Raw genomic sequence first — 18220 nt, forward strand, 5'->3', positions numbered from 1 at the left:
GAATTTACATACCACCTTGATGATTTGAAGCTCTGTTCCTAGACTGTTTTTGAAGGGATTTTCCAAGCAAAATTTATTGATGACTTGTCCTCAGGATAAGTCATCAGAATAAATAGGGTGGGGTGCCCATTTAATAAATAAGGCCATCTGTTTTTGGGTTTGTTTCACTGTATATGCTGAACGTGGTACTGGTCGTCAACACCCCACCGATCTGTTATTAAGGACCTATCCAGAGGATAGGTCAAAAATATATGTTGCCTGGAAAACCCCTTTAAACTATAATTCCTTTGAAACACAGCAGCTTATTAGAGAGAGTGTTGTTTTCTTATGCCATCCAGCATAAGGGTTAACAGGGTTCCCTTTATATGTAATGGAGACCACTGACCTAGTGGATTAGTGTACGTTGAACTCATCAGTGTGCCTAGACTTATGGTTGTCTATGGCAAAAAAGTGAAATTGTGTCCCCTGCCATCAAAATGATCATGGGAAAGTATAGAGGTGGACTGTGTATACGTAAAAGAATGTGTGTCACACAAGGCCAGGTGCTCTCATTGCCTTATAAATTGTGGCCCTCCTGATTCCCCCTTTTACACGGGCCGATTATCAGTCAGGAGCGTTGCTAGAAGTTGTTGTCCATCCGAGGAGCAGGAAAATGCCCAATACTCCGGTGATTGCATCTTTTTTGTGGGCTTTAGCGATCAGCATCGGCTGCACATCTTCCTTTGTAAACGGGATGTGCGAATAATAGCAGTAGCTTTAAATGGCTGCGCAAACAATACAGTGTCCGTTGATCCATCCGGGCCGTCCAGTTAGTTGTGCTGTCTAAAGGCACTGCAATTAAGCACCAATCTTGCTGATCGTTACTCGTTTGTGGCCACGGACGGCTGAAGAACTAATGTAAAAGGACCCTAAGGGCACCTTTACATGTACAGTGGTGCCTTGGATTACGAGCATAATTTGTTCCAGGACTGCGCTTGTAATCCAAATCCATTCTTAAACCAAAGCAAATTTTCCCATAAGAAATCATAGAAATGCAGACAATTGGTTCCACACCCCAAAAATAATTAATTATTCTGAATAACATGTAAAACAAATGAAACAAACATTCAGAAAAATATGTGATATTATACGTTACTGTACAGTAATGGAGAGGATGGGAAACACAAGGGCTGACAGAGACTGCAGGGAGCATGAAGGAATAAGCAGGATATAGGCTGAGCACAGTATAGCAGCACTTTGGCGAGATTACCTCCACAGTCCCGTCCCCTTATGTAAGCCCCAGCCTGAAGTGGATCTGCCATGATTTTGAAGGTGAGGGAGACTTTCTGGGTCAGAGTACAGGGCTGTAGACCCCGCTATGCAGACCATGACCCTCCTCCACTTGCACTCCTACCCAGTACAGGCAGCTCTTAAACCAAAGCAATGCTCTTAAACCAAGTCACAATTTTGAAAAACTGTGACCTCTAGCAAAGTTCTTGCAGTGAGATCTGCTGCGATACTGATTTCAATTAAAGTCTATGGCACGCCAATCTTGCAGCGGATTTAAATTCTGCGGCAAGGATATGGTGCTAATTAACTACTTCCCAACATCCAGCTTACCTGGTCGCTTTCCACCATGCTTCTCTGGGTCCCTGCACACTGACAGCTCTCTCAACCAATCACTGCGCTGTCCTGCCACAGACTATGATAATACAGTATCGCAGCAAAATCTGCTGCAAGGGAACACACCCTGAGGCTAGGTTCACACTATGTAAAAACAACAATCGTATGTCATAAAAACTGCCATTGTTGTGCAAACCACGGCTGTTTTTACATAGTGTGAATATAATGAAGGAGGGAAGTAGAAGGGGGTACAATGATTATATGTATGAGTTTATAGCAACAATTTGGCCATATGAACAATTACTCATCATGTGATAAAGTTTGGTCATGTGACCAAGTGACATCATTTCCGGTTCTCCGGCGTCACTGATTGTGCTATGCGATACACATGATGGGTATGTGTTTGATTGGTTGTAAGGGGTTTATAAGATCTGAGCTCAGTACTTGGGACATCACCCTCGATAAAGCAACAAGCGAAACGTGCGTCGGGTGTACGGTGAGGTGGATACATGAACTAAGGACACGTATGGGTAATGTTTTATTATAGGAGGATGGTATCTATTTATCATTTTATACTCACTGTGAGGTATATCTATCCATTGTATGCAGTACCAGCCCAGTGCCCAGTATATGTATAGGTTCATTATTTTGGATTGTTATTTGTTCTGTGATGGTATATTTTACATGAAAGAACCTTGTCAATCCACCGTCCTTATGGGGATTTGTATTTGCTCTAGCCCCCTTGTGATGTAAAAATTAATCAAATTTTTTTAAATTTTCTGATGTGTAATCAATAAAGTAAATTTGTATATACTGGTCTTGCATCCGCTATAAAATTCTTTTTTGGTTTTTGTGTTGAACAGTGTTGGGTGCGCATGGACCGCACTATTTGAGCCGTGTATAGGAATAGTGTGAATATAGCCTAAAAGTAAAAATTAAGGGTTTTTACTATGTGAAATGCTGTATTTCATTCATTCATTATTCATAGATTCAGAACTTCTTGATGATTGGCAAGATGACATTGCCTTAATTAAATAAAAAAGGAAAGCAGTATTCTGAATAAAGTTTATTCTTTAAAACTTTCATGTGGGCATGTACAGACATAGGATGCTTTAAGGTGGAACCACCTTACTAATGTACCTGCTGTCGACACATAGTGAAGAAACACTTGATGCGTTCTGTAGCAATCCTGGGATTATTTACTCCATATAATTACTGTGTAGGCTCCCCTGGTGTGTAAGGACTTTTCTTGGTCCGATCCTTTTCTCATCATCTTTCTCGCTTTTCTGCTTGCGTAGAAAATAAGAATTGACTAAACTAGATGTAAAATGCATAAATAGTTAAGAAAATAAATGGTGCAATGAAATAAGCTGTTGTCAGGGTTTATGCAGCTATACATATATACCTTTAGGTTAAGTTCACATGGCATTTTTTTTACCCTTAGGAAAATGCTCAGCAAGTAAATCCTGGTAGTAGATATTTCACTTATTGCTGTTGAATTCATATCATGCTGTAAAATATGTACAATATGGGTTACTCTGTGTGTTCCCATTGAAATAAATGGCATTGTCCAGAGCAGAAACACCTTTAAAACATGTATTCCACCTTATAGCATTGCTATAAATCTTCTATGCATTTGGTGATAGGACTGGTTCCCTGTGGTTGCTGTCTTGAGGCTTCATTGGCAGCAGAAAGGTTAAACTTTCTTTGCAAGAGTTGAACTTTACTAATGTGAGAAAGTAGACCTTGGGTGCCCCACCCTGCCAGTGCCTCAGGTCCTTCTGGAAGATTTCTTCATGAAAGTTATCAGCACCACTCCTGTTCTGAGGATGGATACCATGCAACGCTGCTGTCATTACGTATTCCAAGATGAGATGTTTAGACAGGACTGCAGCCTTGGGAGCTCCTGCATGGGCTTGTTGGTTTGGAATTATATAATACAGGCCTTGGTTGTTTTTCTCTCATGATTTTCTTCCCATGTTTCTAATAGGAATAGTTTGTATTGGGAGACCATTGTGCAGGCAAGCATTTCCATCCTAGGAAAAAAAAAAACAACCTGTAACTATAAGTTTTTTTTTCTCACCAGAAATTGGGCAACTCTTGTCTATGGGGTGTGGAGTGTAAGGGTATGTACACACTACGGAATCCCGGCGATTCACCTGCTATGGATTCTGCAGCTCGCCCCCACTCGCGGGGGTTCATTCTTCGGACGGACGGCGGAATCTGAACCATAGAATAAAGCCTATGGGACCAGCGGATGCGCGGTGGGGAGGTGTGGAATCCGTCGTAGGTGAACCGCCGGGATTCAGTGGTTGAACCGCCTGAAACAGCTTTTACTTCTGGAGCTGATCCACAAAGAAAAGCACAAACCATTCGTTGTCTATGAGAGCGGCTAGAGATAATTAAAGGGGTACTCCATGCAAAATTTACTGATGAGCTAACCATGCCATAGCTCATCAGTAACTAATCAGTGGGGTGCTGACACCTGTGCCAAGGAGCTGTTCAAAGATGCAATCTGTAAAACAAGCGGGGAAGTAGTCATCTGGGTGGCTCCCCGCCCGTATCTAGTCAGCGCGCTCGGAGGGGATGATTGACAGGCAGAGGGATCCGTTACTGGCCTCTCTGCCTGTCGATCATCCTGCGGAGCGCGCTGACAGGCAGAGAGCGGTGACTAGATACGGACGGGGAGCCGCCCAGATGACTACTTTCCCGTCCATGTCTGCCACACGGCTGGAGAATAAAGCTCTTTTTTCTCCGGTATAAAGCTGCTGCTGCTGTAGGAGCTTTATACAGCTCTCTTTTAAAGTGAAAGGGCTTTGGGAGGATGCATTTAGCAGAATAAACTATTTAAAGATTCCTTATAAGGACTTACAAATACAAATGTGATCTGTATTTTCATACCAAGTATGAACAAGCCCTTAAAGCAAGCGACCGTGCTGTCCTCTAGTGCAGCCAGTATATTCCTCTTGAGCACAGACATGCGCTGGCTTGGATTGTACTTTATTGTAAGTGATATAGCACTATTAGAAGCCATGGATTCTATTAGGACGATGCGACGGAGCATTAATTGACTTCTAAATAAGTGTAATAGGTTCTTAGCTCTGGTTTACAGCACAGACCATTGAGCTGAGAAATCATTGTGGATGAGTATTACATATTTAACTGTTATAAACTGTACCATGTACACAGCGCGGCACCCAGCTAAATGTTACATGATCCTATTGGTGAGTATAAAGGGACATTTCATTTGGAAATGGCAAAACCCCCTTAACAACACAGGGAGTACTGCATCAGCATTATAGATCAGAAAGGGTAGGTCCCCTAGGATAGGATTTTCTGCAGATTATTTCTCCTGAAAATCTGCAGGGAAATCTGCACCAAATTATGAAAATCCACATAGAAACGCTACCACGTAGTAGTTAAAGCCATGCTTATATTATTTGCTCATGTGAGTAGCTCCTTAGAGTAACATTAGTTCTATAACACTGGCAGAAAATGGATAGAATACTGATTAAAAAAACTCACTTGTGTGAAAGCCATCTAAAGTAAAGAGACTATAACAATCCTCCCTGTACTCCCAGTGATTTATGAGAAGGAAATGAGCACAATACATAATGTCACTGACTATTTCATTCAGATGGATGGGGATTTCTATTCGCCAGTAATGCTGTGTGCTACGTAAATATCCGCATTCCCTGTATTGGGCCAATGATGATTCTGAGCTGTAAAGTAATGGAGTTCCCCCCCCCCCATTTTTAGACAAATTGAGGTGATCAAGCTGTTACGTCAGACAGGCGCTCACCTTTCCTGGGAAGAGCTGGAGCACAGCGGCACCGAACTTTGCAGGTAAGAATACATTACTTTGATTTAAATAAGCTTTGGTACTATTAGAAGTGATGGCTGTGGAATATATCATTGCTGGGGGTCTTGTTGGTCATAATGTACTTGCATATTTCAGGCCAGAACGTTCTATAATAGGAAAAGACCCTTACAGAGAATATGTCAGCGCTGTCATACTCAGAGTTGCAGACAGCTAATAGAGAAAACAAATGATACCTGACTCTTAGCTGATGGTTGTTCTCAAAGATATAAAATGATGCTTTCCTTCTGAGCTCAAGCATCATAGAGGCTGTGCTGAGTTGCAGTATGCACACCCCTCTCTCCCCCACCCATCCCTGTCCTTCATGATTGACGTGCAGGGCTCAGTGCTGAAAGTCAAACCCTGTACATCAGTCATGTAGTCCAGGAATGGGAGAACGAAGAAGACTGTGTGCATGCTGCAGCTGAACACGGTCTTTAAAACATATTTTCTTCAACTTTGCAAACAGACATCAGCTAAGATACCGATTGCATTTCTTCTTTTTTTTTTTACCATTTATCAGCCATCTGCAATTCTAAGCACGATATAGAGCTGACCGTTTCCCTTTAAAGATATTACCAACCCGTCCCCTCTCCAGAGAGCATTTCCCCCTATAAATTTGTATTGGGGTCCTGACATCAGTAAGGACCGATAGGTTATTTGTATAATAATAAAAATAATGACCTTTAGAAGCCATAATAGTTAAAACACCAAGGTTTGTTTGCATTCTGCACTTTCACTTTCAGTACACCCCCCCCCCCCCAAAAAAAAATAAAATAAAAAAAAATTAATAAATAAATAAAAATAAATAATGATAATAATAATTAAAAGTTGTCTCCTATCCACAGGGTAGGTAATAACTAGCTGATCTGTGAGGTCTGACTGCTGGGACAGTCACCAAAATGCAGTGGCAGCATACATACAAGTATGCCTATTCTTCTCCTAAATTCTCTTTAGATATATACATAGGTAGTTAAGCTTTTCACACCACAGGTCTTGTAGTCAAGTGGCCTGGATTGTTATAAGTGACAGGCAAGTTGACCCATTAAAAGGCTGACAGTATGGAGGATTAGTAGTAGACTTTATAGTGCATTCCAGGCCGGGTCACTTCAGGAAGTGCTAATCATTATATCCATCTGCTCAGACCTAATAATGCTAGTTTGTATCTTGGCTCTGCTACATTCCCTGCCGTGTATGCGGGGAGAGGCTCACAAATAGCATTCCTTTACACACTCGTCTATATCCCCGCCTTTATTTTCTGCTCATCCTGTGTAACTGGTTTACTCAGTCTAATGTTCTGGCACAGACGTGAGAGAGTGTAGTGCTGAGTCCGGCAAGGTACAGAGGCCTGCAAGTCATCCTGCCTGCAGTGTGCGTGTCCTTAAAGGGGGTTATACAAGACGTAAATACAATTTATAAAATTTCTTATGCTTTCCTTCAGGATTAAACCTTTTAAGAAAATGTGCTAACTTCTATAATTAATTAGACCATCGCATCAGACTAACTATAGCAAGGAAGCATTACAGAAATCACACACGCTCCAGCCGACTCTAGAGCCAGGTATTAAAGCAATGTTCTCAACCTTCGACACACTAACTTTTGCAAAACTAGACCTCCCATCGTGGACTGACAGCCAATCATTGTCTGGGAATGATGGGAACTGTAGTTCGTAACTGCTTGGGAGCTACTTTTTGGGGAACACTGCTATAAGCCCCATAGTTCACACGGATCTATGCTTTGTCAATACTAAGTGATATACAGAGAGCAAGTTTAGCTGAATAGAGATAACAGTATTCTAAGGAAATACAATGTCTTTTATTCAGATTTTTTTTTTTTTTGCCTGTTATCATGAGTTTGCATAGGAGCTGTAGACAAAACAAAAAAGCATTCTTAAAGGGGTATCCCCATCTGTCCATTTATATGCATATTCACAGTATGCTCTAATAGAGGTCTGAAAGTTATGGGTCTCACCTATTTAGAGATTGATTCCCCCCCCCAGCCCCCAGCCCTGTTTGGCCTGGCTGCCAGAGGTAATCTGGATTCACACTACGTTTTTCCAATCATCAGTTTTTAAAAAAAAAACGGATGCATTTGTGCATCCGTTTTTCCATTGACTTCTATTATAGAAAAAAGGGATCAAAACGGATTTTAACGTGCACAAAAAATGTAGTCAACCTAATTTTTGTGTCTGTAAAAAAAAATAAAAAAGATCCTTTTGAAGTCAGTGGAAAAATTGATCAAAACTGATGCACACAAATACATCCACTTTTTGAAAAACAAAAAACTGATGATAAAAACGCATTGCAAAAACGTAGTGTGAACCCAGCCGTATATAGACAAGTGTCCCTTTCTATGCAGTGATACATTCCTCTCCTAATTCTACATAACTGAGTTTAACACTTCTGCAATTCAGCTTATTGGTTGTTAATGTAAAACTATATTGTAACAATGTTTGAATGTAATAATAAACCCTGAGTTGTCATCTTATGTGAAATACTATTGATTTTTGCAGTATAAAATCTAGAGGGCTGCATTGTATTCCTGCCCACACCCCAGATCTTTGCTCTGGTCTCTATCCTGTCCTTAGGCAATCTCATGTCATCGATCAGATCCTTCTGCTTTCTGCTGATAGTCACCTCGGCAGTGGAACACTCTAATTTCCTCTTGTTTTGTGACAGTGATCTGCTGATATCCAGTTATCATAGTCCTATCGCTCAGCCTTAAAATAACATGCTACTTACACCTTCCCGATACTGCAGCTCAATCCTATTTACCTTGCTGGCCAGTATCTGAAGTCCTGCACCTGAAAAGAGAGAATGGCTGCCTCACCTTACAGCTGATAAGTGAACAGTCAGGATAGTTCTATTAGGTCCCGATTATCCGCTTGCTGGTGGAGATATAGGAATCCTAATGCAGTATCACTAGGTGCAATAAGTATGTGGTAAGACCCTGACAGCTGCTAAAGGTTTGGCTGCCCAGGCATGATGGGAGTTGTAGTTTTGCAACAGCTGGAGAGCCAAGGTTCCCTACCCCTGCTATATAGCTTTGTTCCTGTGGATATACCAAAATCTTCACTTTCTAAAGAAGTAGGAAAAGCATAGCTGCTTTTTTCCCCAGTTGTGTCCAGCATTTACAACACCCTTTAAGTGGTCACTGCTGTTTCAAACAAGTTCCCTCAATTTCATTCCTAACATTTTTGTAAGAGCAGTAGTAACATACAAAATACATATTTCTGCAAGTATTACAGCTGGGTATGACTAAAGGCGTACACTTAACTCTTTAGTAGAGAAGACCTTTTACAATGTATAGCGTCTTACAAAGCAAGTAAAGAGAAGGGAAATCTGTATGCTATAGACATAACACATGCTCCATTTTTTCCTTTGACCATAAACTTGCATAGCCATAGTGGGCACTAGATCCACATGATAGTTATGTTGTAACCATAATCATTTTCCAGCCTTGCCGCCATCGGAGATGTTGAGGGGTTAACTGCCTGGGAGCTGGCCGGAGTTGACATGGACAAAGCGGGTTATGACGGACAGACTCCATATCAAGTCGTAAGTCACTCACTGATATACCTAGACATAGATGTGTGGTATCCCACCACGACTGTTCCTTGTCTTTACACCCCTCGCAAAAGCCTGTACTTCAAAGTATTAGTGGGAGTGAAGTATTAAGTTTTACTACTAGATATCGCTAGTATATGTACTGTATGCCTAAGTCTTTTACAGCTGTAGTAGTTAAAGGGTTATTGTCTCTGTGATCTGTGCAACAATGAGAGCTCTTTCTCTTTTTTACCTATCCCTATCTTTCTCTTTTTCTTGCACCCTCTTCTCACTCACTCACAGCACATGTTACACATGCTGTAGGAAGTTGTCACATGGGGAGAGGATGGGAGGACACACAACTAGTCAGTGTCCAGTGTAGTTTGAGGGGTAATAGTGAACAGACGCACATGGAAAGCAAGAGCACTCTCTTCTTGAAAGCAGCCTTTCTTTACACTATGCAGTCAGGGATCATCCCAGTGAGAACCACCGAGAACCAGTCTAAAAGTGCAGGACAGTATCATGAAGAAATAGAAACTGATCCACATAGAGCAAAGTTGCTAGAAGCCTATGTATCTCGCAGCGTGGTTGTCACCAGGAAACCTTGGCCACTCTGCTCGTCCCAGGTAATGAGGTCTGGAGCTTGTGTCACCCTCTAGAACGGGTCGCCCGACACTGGTGGGCAATAGGTGGTTCAAAGACCAAAAGTGTCAAAACACGGGCACAAGTATTCTTTCTACTTTCAAGTCTTCCTATCTATTCTACTTCTCAAGTTCTGGCAGAGCACAGTTCTACTTTGGGTTAAGACTCTCTCGACATCCTCCTCTCTACCCCTCTGAACTTTTTCTACCTCTCAGCACGCAACACAGTCAGCACGGCTGTACTCTTTTTCAAGCTCTCAGCACAGATCTGGTTACTGAAGTCCAAGGTATCTTATCAAGCCAAAAGCCTATTGTGTATCATTGTATCAAGTATTCCTGCAGTAAAGAAGTGTTTATTTATTGTAACGGGTGGGTCACAATTCCACTCCGGACCACCGTGATATGTACACAAGGGACACCCAAATAGCCCGGCAGATTACTGACCACAGGGGAAAGGGTTTATCCAGCCTCACTAAACTAAAAGCAGGTGTGCCATAATACCTGTGTGCCCAACCGGCACTGGCATCACAACAGCATAACACCTGGCTAAGCTATTCCCTGACGAAACCACTACTACAGTGGAGTCACACTTCACCACCTGGCAAGTGACCAGTCTCACCTCCCAGCGGGGCATCACCAGAGATGCATTTAGGCCCCCCAAAAAATTTGTCTATCAAAACTAAACCATGCAAAGCCCTTTTCAGTGTTAAAGGAACACTAACATAAAAATTCTATATCAAAAGACTTTAAAGTGTAGCTGTCCTTAAATTTTTTTTTGCAGAAATCCATAGTATAGGTGATTTTAAGAAACTTTGTAATTGGGTTTATTAGCCGAAAAATGCATTTTTATCATGAAAAAGCAGTTTGAAGCTCTCCCCCCTGTCTTCATTGTTTTATTTTGAAGAGGGGAGGGGTGGGGGGAGATGAGGCACCAAAACAGGACAACAAATATTTAATTTACAGCTCCATCACCAGGCTCTCTCCTCTGCTTGAGTCAGCACTGACCTCTCTGACCTCTGAATAAAGGCTTTCAGCGGCTCCCTGCTGTGTAATCCTTTGTTCTCTGCTCTCTGCTGCCGACTATTCTCTCTTCTCCCCCCCCTCCCCTCTCCATAGCACAGACAGGATCCGACTGATGTAAAACAGTCTAGATTTCCTGATAATGAGCAGTGCATGACAGAAAGGAGAGGAGGGGGGGCGGACCTGAGAAAAGTATTTTTAAATGCAGATAATGGCATATTTGCCTAATAAAGCCAATTACAAAGTTTCTTAGAATCGCCTGTACTATTGACTTCTGCAAAAAAAATTGTAATGACAGTGACACTTTAAAGGGAAGCTGTCATCACTTTCATGCTGCCTGTACAACATGTTGTTGAGGCTGTCCCTGACAGCTTCTCCCTGCCCTACCAGTCTGGATTGATTGATCTTACTCTATTTGGGTGTAGGGAAAGATCTAACAATCAAGGCCAGCGGGGCAGGGGAGCTGCCGGGTTATCGCCCCTGTGATGTGGTTCAGACAGTATGAAAGTGATGACAGGTTCCCTTTAAAGCATGACATGTTGGCAGCACAGGAGATGTCCAAGAACATGGGTCTCCAAATTGTGGCCCTCCAGCTGTTGCAAAACTACAACTCCCATCATGCCTGGACAGCTAAAGCTTTGGATTTGGCTGTCCAGGCATGATGGGAAATGTAGTTACAACAGCTGAAGGGCCGCAGTTTGGAGACCCCTGCCCTAGAACATTTCCAGCGTGCTTGCTGAGACTACTCTTCCTGGTCTGCGCAAATTGGGACCAATGACATAGTAAATGTGTCCTGTTTTCTTATCTGCAGTGATGCTCCTGGTGGGGAGGACCCGGTTACAGATGTGACTGTGTGGTGTTCATACTATGTGATCAGCTCATGTGTGCATTTACTTACAGGCAGAAGCTGTGGGAAATAAAGAGGTCTTGGAATTTTTTCATCAAAAAAGAGCACAGGTGAGATGTCGCTGCAAAGTATATGCCAGTCAGTGAATTTACTACACTGTGATTGGTTACTGTGGTCAACAAGACCAGTTTACCTCTGCTGCTGCAGAACCTCTTTAAAAGACATGTGACATGTCAGTGATTTGTGATTGGCAAGGCAGAATGAACTTCTTCTAGATGTGACAGACTCCTCCTCCTGGAAGATAGGGGGTGCCTATGGGTCACCGCTTATCTTTGTGGGGTCAGGTTCTGATATTACAGTGTGGTGGTTAAAGACTTCAATGGAAGTTTTTTCAATCACAACTATTTATATGGCTTTAATACATGTAGTCTCCCAGTCCTGTCATACATGATCTCCCTCTGTATTCTCCTAAGGTGAGCGTGTTCTCTGCATCCTTCATTTCACCCTATTACATTATTCTATCTCCCACCCCCTTGCTCTCTGTCCAGACACGTCCTCACCAAAGACAAGTTCAGCTCAATCTGTACACCCATAGATGTTAATTCTACATCACAATCAAGTCTCTATCCAGAGGGATCAGCAGCCGCCTCCACCCCGGTGCCTTTGTTTTTTTCCTTTACAGGCCCCTTGTACACTTCCCCCAGCCTTTGACTCTCCAGCTATTGCAAAACACCACCTCCACACAGGGCATAATGTGAGTAGTAGTTTTACAACAGCTGGAGAGCCATAGGTTTGGGAACACTGTGTTAAGGTTTCTTTTTGGGGTAACGTGCCCCTTTAAGGTCTCCCAGCATCTCTCTAACATACAATGGGGGGGCTGACTTCTAAAAGTAAAGTAGCAGAAATACTGCAGGTTTCCTGTTTGCATATTTACTTTGCAGCTGTCGATTTTACTCTGCTATACACATGTATGCTCAGCTTGGCAGAGAGTGCATGTTTCCAGTGGGGACAAGGGAATAAACTGCTATCAGACATCTCTGGAGGCAGCTTTTCTCCCATGAGAACCATATGTTAAAGGGGTTATCTGGCATTGGTTAACTTTTTATATGTTGCAAGTATATAGAAAATAATAAAGAGCCTATGCTTATCTCTCCACACTCCCCAGATTCCTCCTGCTGTGTCTTCTGCTGACCGCAGTACTGCCGCACTTTCCCATCTCGTCAGTATTTGGCTGAGCATGCTGTTACTCCCGAGACAAGTTCGCCTCAGGAGTGGGGATGGCTGCGGTTGCAATAACATATAAAAAGTTTTCACATGCTGCATAACCCCTTTAAAGGGGTTGTTCACCCAATGTCTTTTTCTTTCAGATCAACTGATGCAAGAAAGTCTTCCAGTACTTATGAGCTGCTGTATGTCCTGCACGAAGTGGTGTATTCTCTCCAGTGTGTCACAGCGCTCTCTGCTGCCACCTCTGTCCATGTCAGGAACTGTCCAGAGCAGTAGCAAATCCCATAGAACGCCTCTCCTGGTCTCAGACGGGAAAGAATACCACTTCTTGCAGGACATACAGCAGCTGATAAGTACTGGAAGCATTTTTAATAGAAGTAAATGACAAATCTCTTGCACCAGTTGGTTTTTGGAACCTACCCCTTTAAAGGCTTATTCCACTCAAACATAACTTTTTATGTGTTGCTGCCTATGGTGAGACTAACAATTAATTCCATAATTCCATCCCTCAATTGCGAGCTGCGGCTTTCTGCTGAAAACACAAAAATCTGTGTGTGAGCTTTTCTCTCTGTCTCCCCCTCCCTTCTGAGATAGATGATGTAAAGTCCCTATCTGTAACTTTGTAATGCCAGGAGGAATAATCACAGTGAGTTCATCAGCAACTTGACCTCAGATTAACCCTCCCAGCATTTCAAAGAAGCTCTACAAAGTTGCAAGTAAAGCCGGCCAGGGAGTTGTTTACCTCAGCCGTCTTGGAAGAGATGGAGAGAAGAGCTCACGCACAGTTTTTTGTGTCTTCAGCAGAATGGGGCAGCTCAGAACTGTGAGAAGAAGACTGAATAGATAATAACAAGTATGAAATGAATTGTTAGTCTCACCATGGGCAGCAGCATATGAAAAATTATGTCTGAGTGGAATACCCCTTTAAAATCCAGCTATCTGATTCTGATTTCTCCCACATACACTTTCAGGGTACAGCAGGGACACCTCCATACACTTCATATGTTTATTTATTTCTTCTGAAGCCAAAGTTTGGTGTATGCATTTGTGTAACTCTATTTACCTTTAATGGGGCTTGGACAAACAATATAGCATCACAAGCGTCTTGCTTTCTGTAACTCGCGATGTATAGAAATAGCATAACAAGGCCAGAAACCCTGTGTGTTGTAATGATAGTGCTGGGTAACTGCAGAACTGCTTCCATTGAGGTAAATGGGAGCTGACCTGCAGTTATCTGGTGCCATCAGTACACAATATACAGCACAGGGCTTCCAGACCATTTAGTATGCAGCTCTAGGCGCCAAACAGCTGATCAGTGGTGTTGCGGGATGCCAGCACCCTGCTGATAAGCAAGTGATGTCTATCCTGTGGATAGGCCATCATTCATATAAGCCTGTAAATCCCTCTTTAAAACTTGCTTATTAATATGTGGGTTATTTTGCAATTCAGACTTCCCTAAGGTTTATAAATGTCATGTACACAATGTTTTAGAATTTTAGAAAAGCTGCCCATCTGCTTTCTAACTTCTTTTCCCCCCTTTTTTAGGTTTTTCTCAATGGCAGCTCAAATGATAAAGAAAACCACTTGAGTAATTGAAGAAATCCTGTATTTCAGGAACGTTTTAAATGGATTGTATTCTTGTTCCAAAGCACAAACTCTATAACTTGTTTTATGTACAATGTATGTGTTTCCAGTTACTTGTCTCTGGTTCCCAGTTTTCCAGATCAAGTCTAAAGGCCCCCATACACATTATATAAAAGCCAGCCAAAGCCACAGAGTTTAGTGGAACTGACTGAATGTGTAGTATGTGGGGGCCTCCCGACTCTCTCACAGCTAACCGATCCTCAACTTGTCTCAAGAGATAAGCCACCATCAGAGATGTATGGTGGTGGGGTTCTCTCATCTCCCCATTGGCAACATGTATGGCCAGCATATGATGAGCATATGTATATGGCTGTATCTGGGGAAAATGTAGACAAGTTTTTCTAATCCTAGATGACCCTTCTATCTTCTGCCTATTGCCCCCAGTTCAGAAACAATTCTGCCTTTAGCTGATAACCTCAATAATCTTGACACAGACTGGTTGCTATGGACTTGCTGCTTGACAACCCCATTCACTGGTTGCTAGGGGGTGATCTGCTTAACAACCACAGTCTGTCTCAAGGGAATGCTGCTGAGCTTAATGCTGGATTGACGCTGACCTGAAGGGGTAAAGCAGCTGGGCATTGTTCTAGTGATGTAATAACAGTATAGGACCAGGCACTCATGGTCTTCCTCTAATAGTTGTGTGTGTTATATTTATGTTGTAGGGTAGCGTGTTCATTCTTTGATGGCTGTGTGCAGGTGTCGTGTGTAATGGACAACAGTCTAGTTGATGTAAAATCATAGTTTTTATTTTTGTATTACACTTTAACATGTAAGTGAAGCGTGTGTTTTGATCTGTGGCAACTGAACCCGATGGGTGTGTCGGATTGCTCTGCACATTGAGGTAAATTATGCTGCGATGGCTGGTATGTTTACGAACAGGAGCTTCTTGTCTCAGGGCAGGGAGGTGCACAAGATGGACGTCTGAAAATAGCAGAAATCCACGCGACAGACCTGTCCGTAACACAGCACATTGTAGAAATGCAATATATGTTACTCTCTAACATACGGGAATGTTTTTTTGAATGTCAAGGGGAAAAAAAAATAAACAGTTGCTTAATTTTTTTGTATCAATCAGTATTGGCAATAAAGTTTTATCAAATCAAATATGTTGCACTTTATTTAAAATTTCCTGATTTGTAAAAGAGATGAGATCATTGCTGTTTAAAGAGTCAGAGTAAAACTGTAATATTATAATCCATTGCCCTGACTGGTACTTTATCTGTTTCCTATCAGACCGCAGTGCCAGATAGAGCTCCTGGACATAAGAGGCACTAGTTCTGGCCTTTACAAGTCCCTGATATATGGTCTCACGGCGTGAACTTACCAAACTCCCTGCATCAAAATTCATTATGATGCAGCAAGTTCCAAAACAGTTAAAACTCTGCGCTACTGTACTGACACTGTTTCAGAGCCCACTGCTAATTATGATGCCTAATTGTTTTTTGACAGGTCCAAGGCTGTATTCACACTATGAACTTCTACGGAACTCCCTGCATCAGGATTCTGTCCTATGTCAGTACAGTTGCTTAGAGCTTTAACTGTTTTAGACTTTACTACATCATAATGAATCATGATGCAGGGACTTCCTTAGAAGTTCATTCCGTGATATACAGTCCGCTTAGGCCCCATTCACACGTCCGTGTCAGTTTTTACTGTCAGGAAATCCTGATCAGGAGACCTCAAATGTCATCAGGAAAGTATCAGGATTTCCTGACAGTAATCCGTTTTTACCATCAGGAAAAACCTTCAGGATTTCCTGATGAGATAATATGGTCTAATATGCCAACATAAATCACAGGTACCCGTGTACCTGGATGGCCACAGGCTGCAGAACTACAACTCCCTTCATGGCCTGTCAGCAAGGCATGATGGGAGTTGTACGTCTGCAACCTGGATGGCCACAGACTGCAGAACTACAACTCCCATCATGGCCTGCCAGCAAGACATTATGGGAGTTGTACGTCTGCAACCTGGATGGCCACAGGCTGCAGAACTATAACTCCCATCATGGCCTGTCAGCAAGGCATGATGGGAGTTGTACGTCTGCAACCTGGATGGCCACAGACTGCAGAACTACAACTCCCATCATGGCCTGTCAGCAGAGGCATGATGGGAGTTGTACGTCTGCAACCTGGGTGGCCACAGACTGCAGAACTACAACTCCCATCATGGCCTGCCAGCAGAGCCATGATGGGAGTTGTACTTCTTCAACCTGGATGGCCACAGGCTGCAGAAGTACAAGTTCCATTATGACCTGTCAGCAATATATGGTGGGAGTTGTAGTTCTGCAACCTGGATGGCCACAGGCTGCAGAACTACAACTCCCATCATGGCCTGCCAGCAGAGCATGGTGGGAGTAGTAGTCCTAAGGGGTAATCTCACCTGTCCTGGATCCTGCTCTGTCGGGGCCGCGAGGTTGGGGTCCGGGTCAGAGTGCAGTGCTGAGGTCCGGGCGGCGGTCGGAGGTGCGGAGCATCCGGCGGGCGGCCCGGTGGTGAGTTCCCCCGGGGGTAGAGGGTCAGATGGCAGAGAGCCGGAGTTCGGGTGGTGAGTGGCGGCGGCAGGGGGGGGGAGGATGGGCTGGGGGTTAGGCGGCGGGGGGGAGGGGATCTGCATCGCACTATGGCCGACCAGCCCTGTAGTGACGGGCAGAGGATGCGGTGCGGGGGGGATGGGGGTGTGCGGGTGATCGGACGGCGGCCGGGGCTGGCTCTCTACCAGTCCGGAATCGCGGGCACTTTCCTGATATACATCAGGAAAATGCCCGTGATTCCGGCGCTCCCATAGACTTCTATGGGGGCGTCCGTGCCGGATTTCCGGACGAAAATAGGACAGGATCTAAAAAATCCGGTCCGATTTTCCGGAACGGACACCCTTCCGGAAAAATCCGGAAGGGTGTCCGTGTCTAATGTTAGCCTATGAGTCCGGAAATCCGGACAGATTTTCCGGACGTGTGAAGGGGGCCTTAGGGATTGTATATCGCAGACGTATGAACATAGCCTTAGATCTGTCAAAAAATAATTAGCCATAAACTGCACATCTACAGCAAAGGGCTGCACAAGTAATGCAGCAGCTGTTTGTGTGGCCCTGCCTGCCCTATATTGTTTCATGTAACAGGTTAGTTTAAACAAGCTCCGATCTAAGAGATGGGTAATATATCATTCCTCTATCTGACTGTTACTCTGCCCTGTACTGATGAGGGGCGTCAACTCCAAGACAGCTGTCTTCACATGGGTCACCCTTTCTTTTGGAAGAGATGTATTTCTAGAGTTTTCTTCCTATTGGGGAACTTTTGCTTACTGTATGTATGTATGTATGTATGTATGCTTTTTTTTACCATAGAGCAAGGATGGGCAACCTTTGGCTCTCCAGCTGTTACCAAACTACAATTACCATCAAGCTAAAGCTTTGGCTGTCCAGACATGATGGAAATTTTAGTTTTGCTACAGCTGGGGGCCGAAGGTTTCCCATTCCTGCCAAAGAGCATTGCTTAAAGGGGTTATCCAGAGCTACAAAAACATGGCAAATCTTGTCTTCGGTTTGGGTGTAGGTTTTGTAACTCTGTTCCATTGAAGTGAATGGAGCTTAATTGCAAACCACACCTAAACTGAAGACACGCGTCGTGTTGTCTCTGGAAGAAAGTGACCATGTTTTTGTAGCACTGGATAACCCCTTTAAATACATACAGATCAGTACTGCAACAAGCTGCACAATACAGATTAGTCTTTTCTAAAAACAATACAACACATCAACATACCCACATACCCATACATACCCACTTTTTTTGGGGGGGGGGGCACAACTAATGTAAGCTGCTACTACAGTTACAAAA

The 18220-nt window shown here is 43.3% G+C and overlaps 1 protein-coding gene across 1 annotated transcript in view; it reads left to right on the forward strand.

The window, feature by feature from the left end:
* ASPG (asparaginase) overlaps positions 1-15492 on the forward strand; it is a 62245-nt gene extending 46753 nt beyond the window's left edge. The window contains exons 13-16 of the mRNA XM_069949494.1: positions 5362-5448; positions 8919-9018; positions 11568-11624; positions 14287-15492. Coding sequence (XP_069805595.1) covers positions 5362-5448; positions 8919-9018; positions 11568-11624; positions 14287-14337 — 295 coding nt within the window. The 3' untranslated portion in view covers positions 14338-15492. The remainder of the gene's footprint in view (positions 1-5361; positions 5449-8918; positions 9019-11567; positions 11625-14286) is intronic.
* Positions 15493-18220: the final 2728 nt, after the last annotated feature.

This window comes from Dendropsophus ebraccatus, chromosome 13, assembly GCF_027789765.1.
Source record: "Dendropsophus ebraccatus isolate aDenEbr1 chromosome 13, aDenEbr1.pat, whole genome shotgun sequence".
Lineage (NCBI taxonomy): Eukaryota > Metazoa > Chordata > Amphibia > Anura > Hylidae > Dendropsophus > Dendropsophus ebraccatus.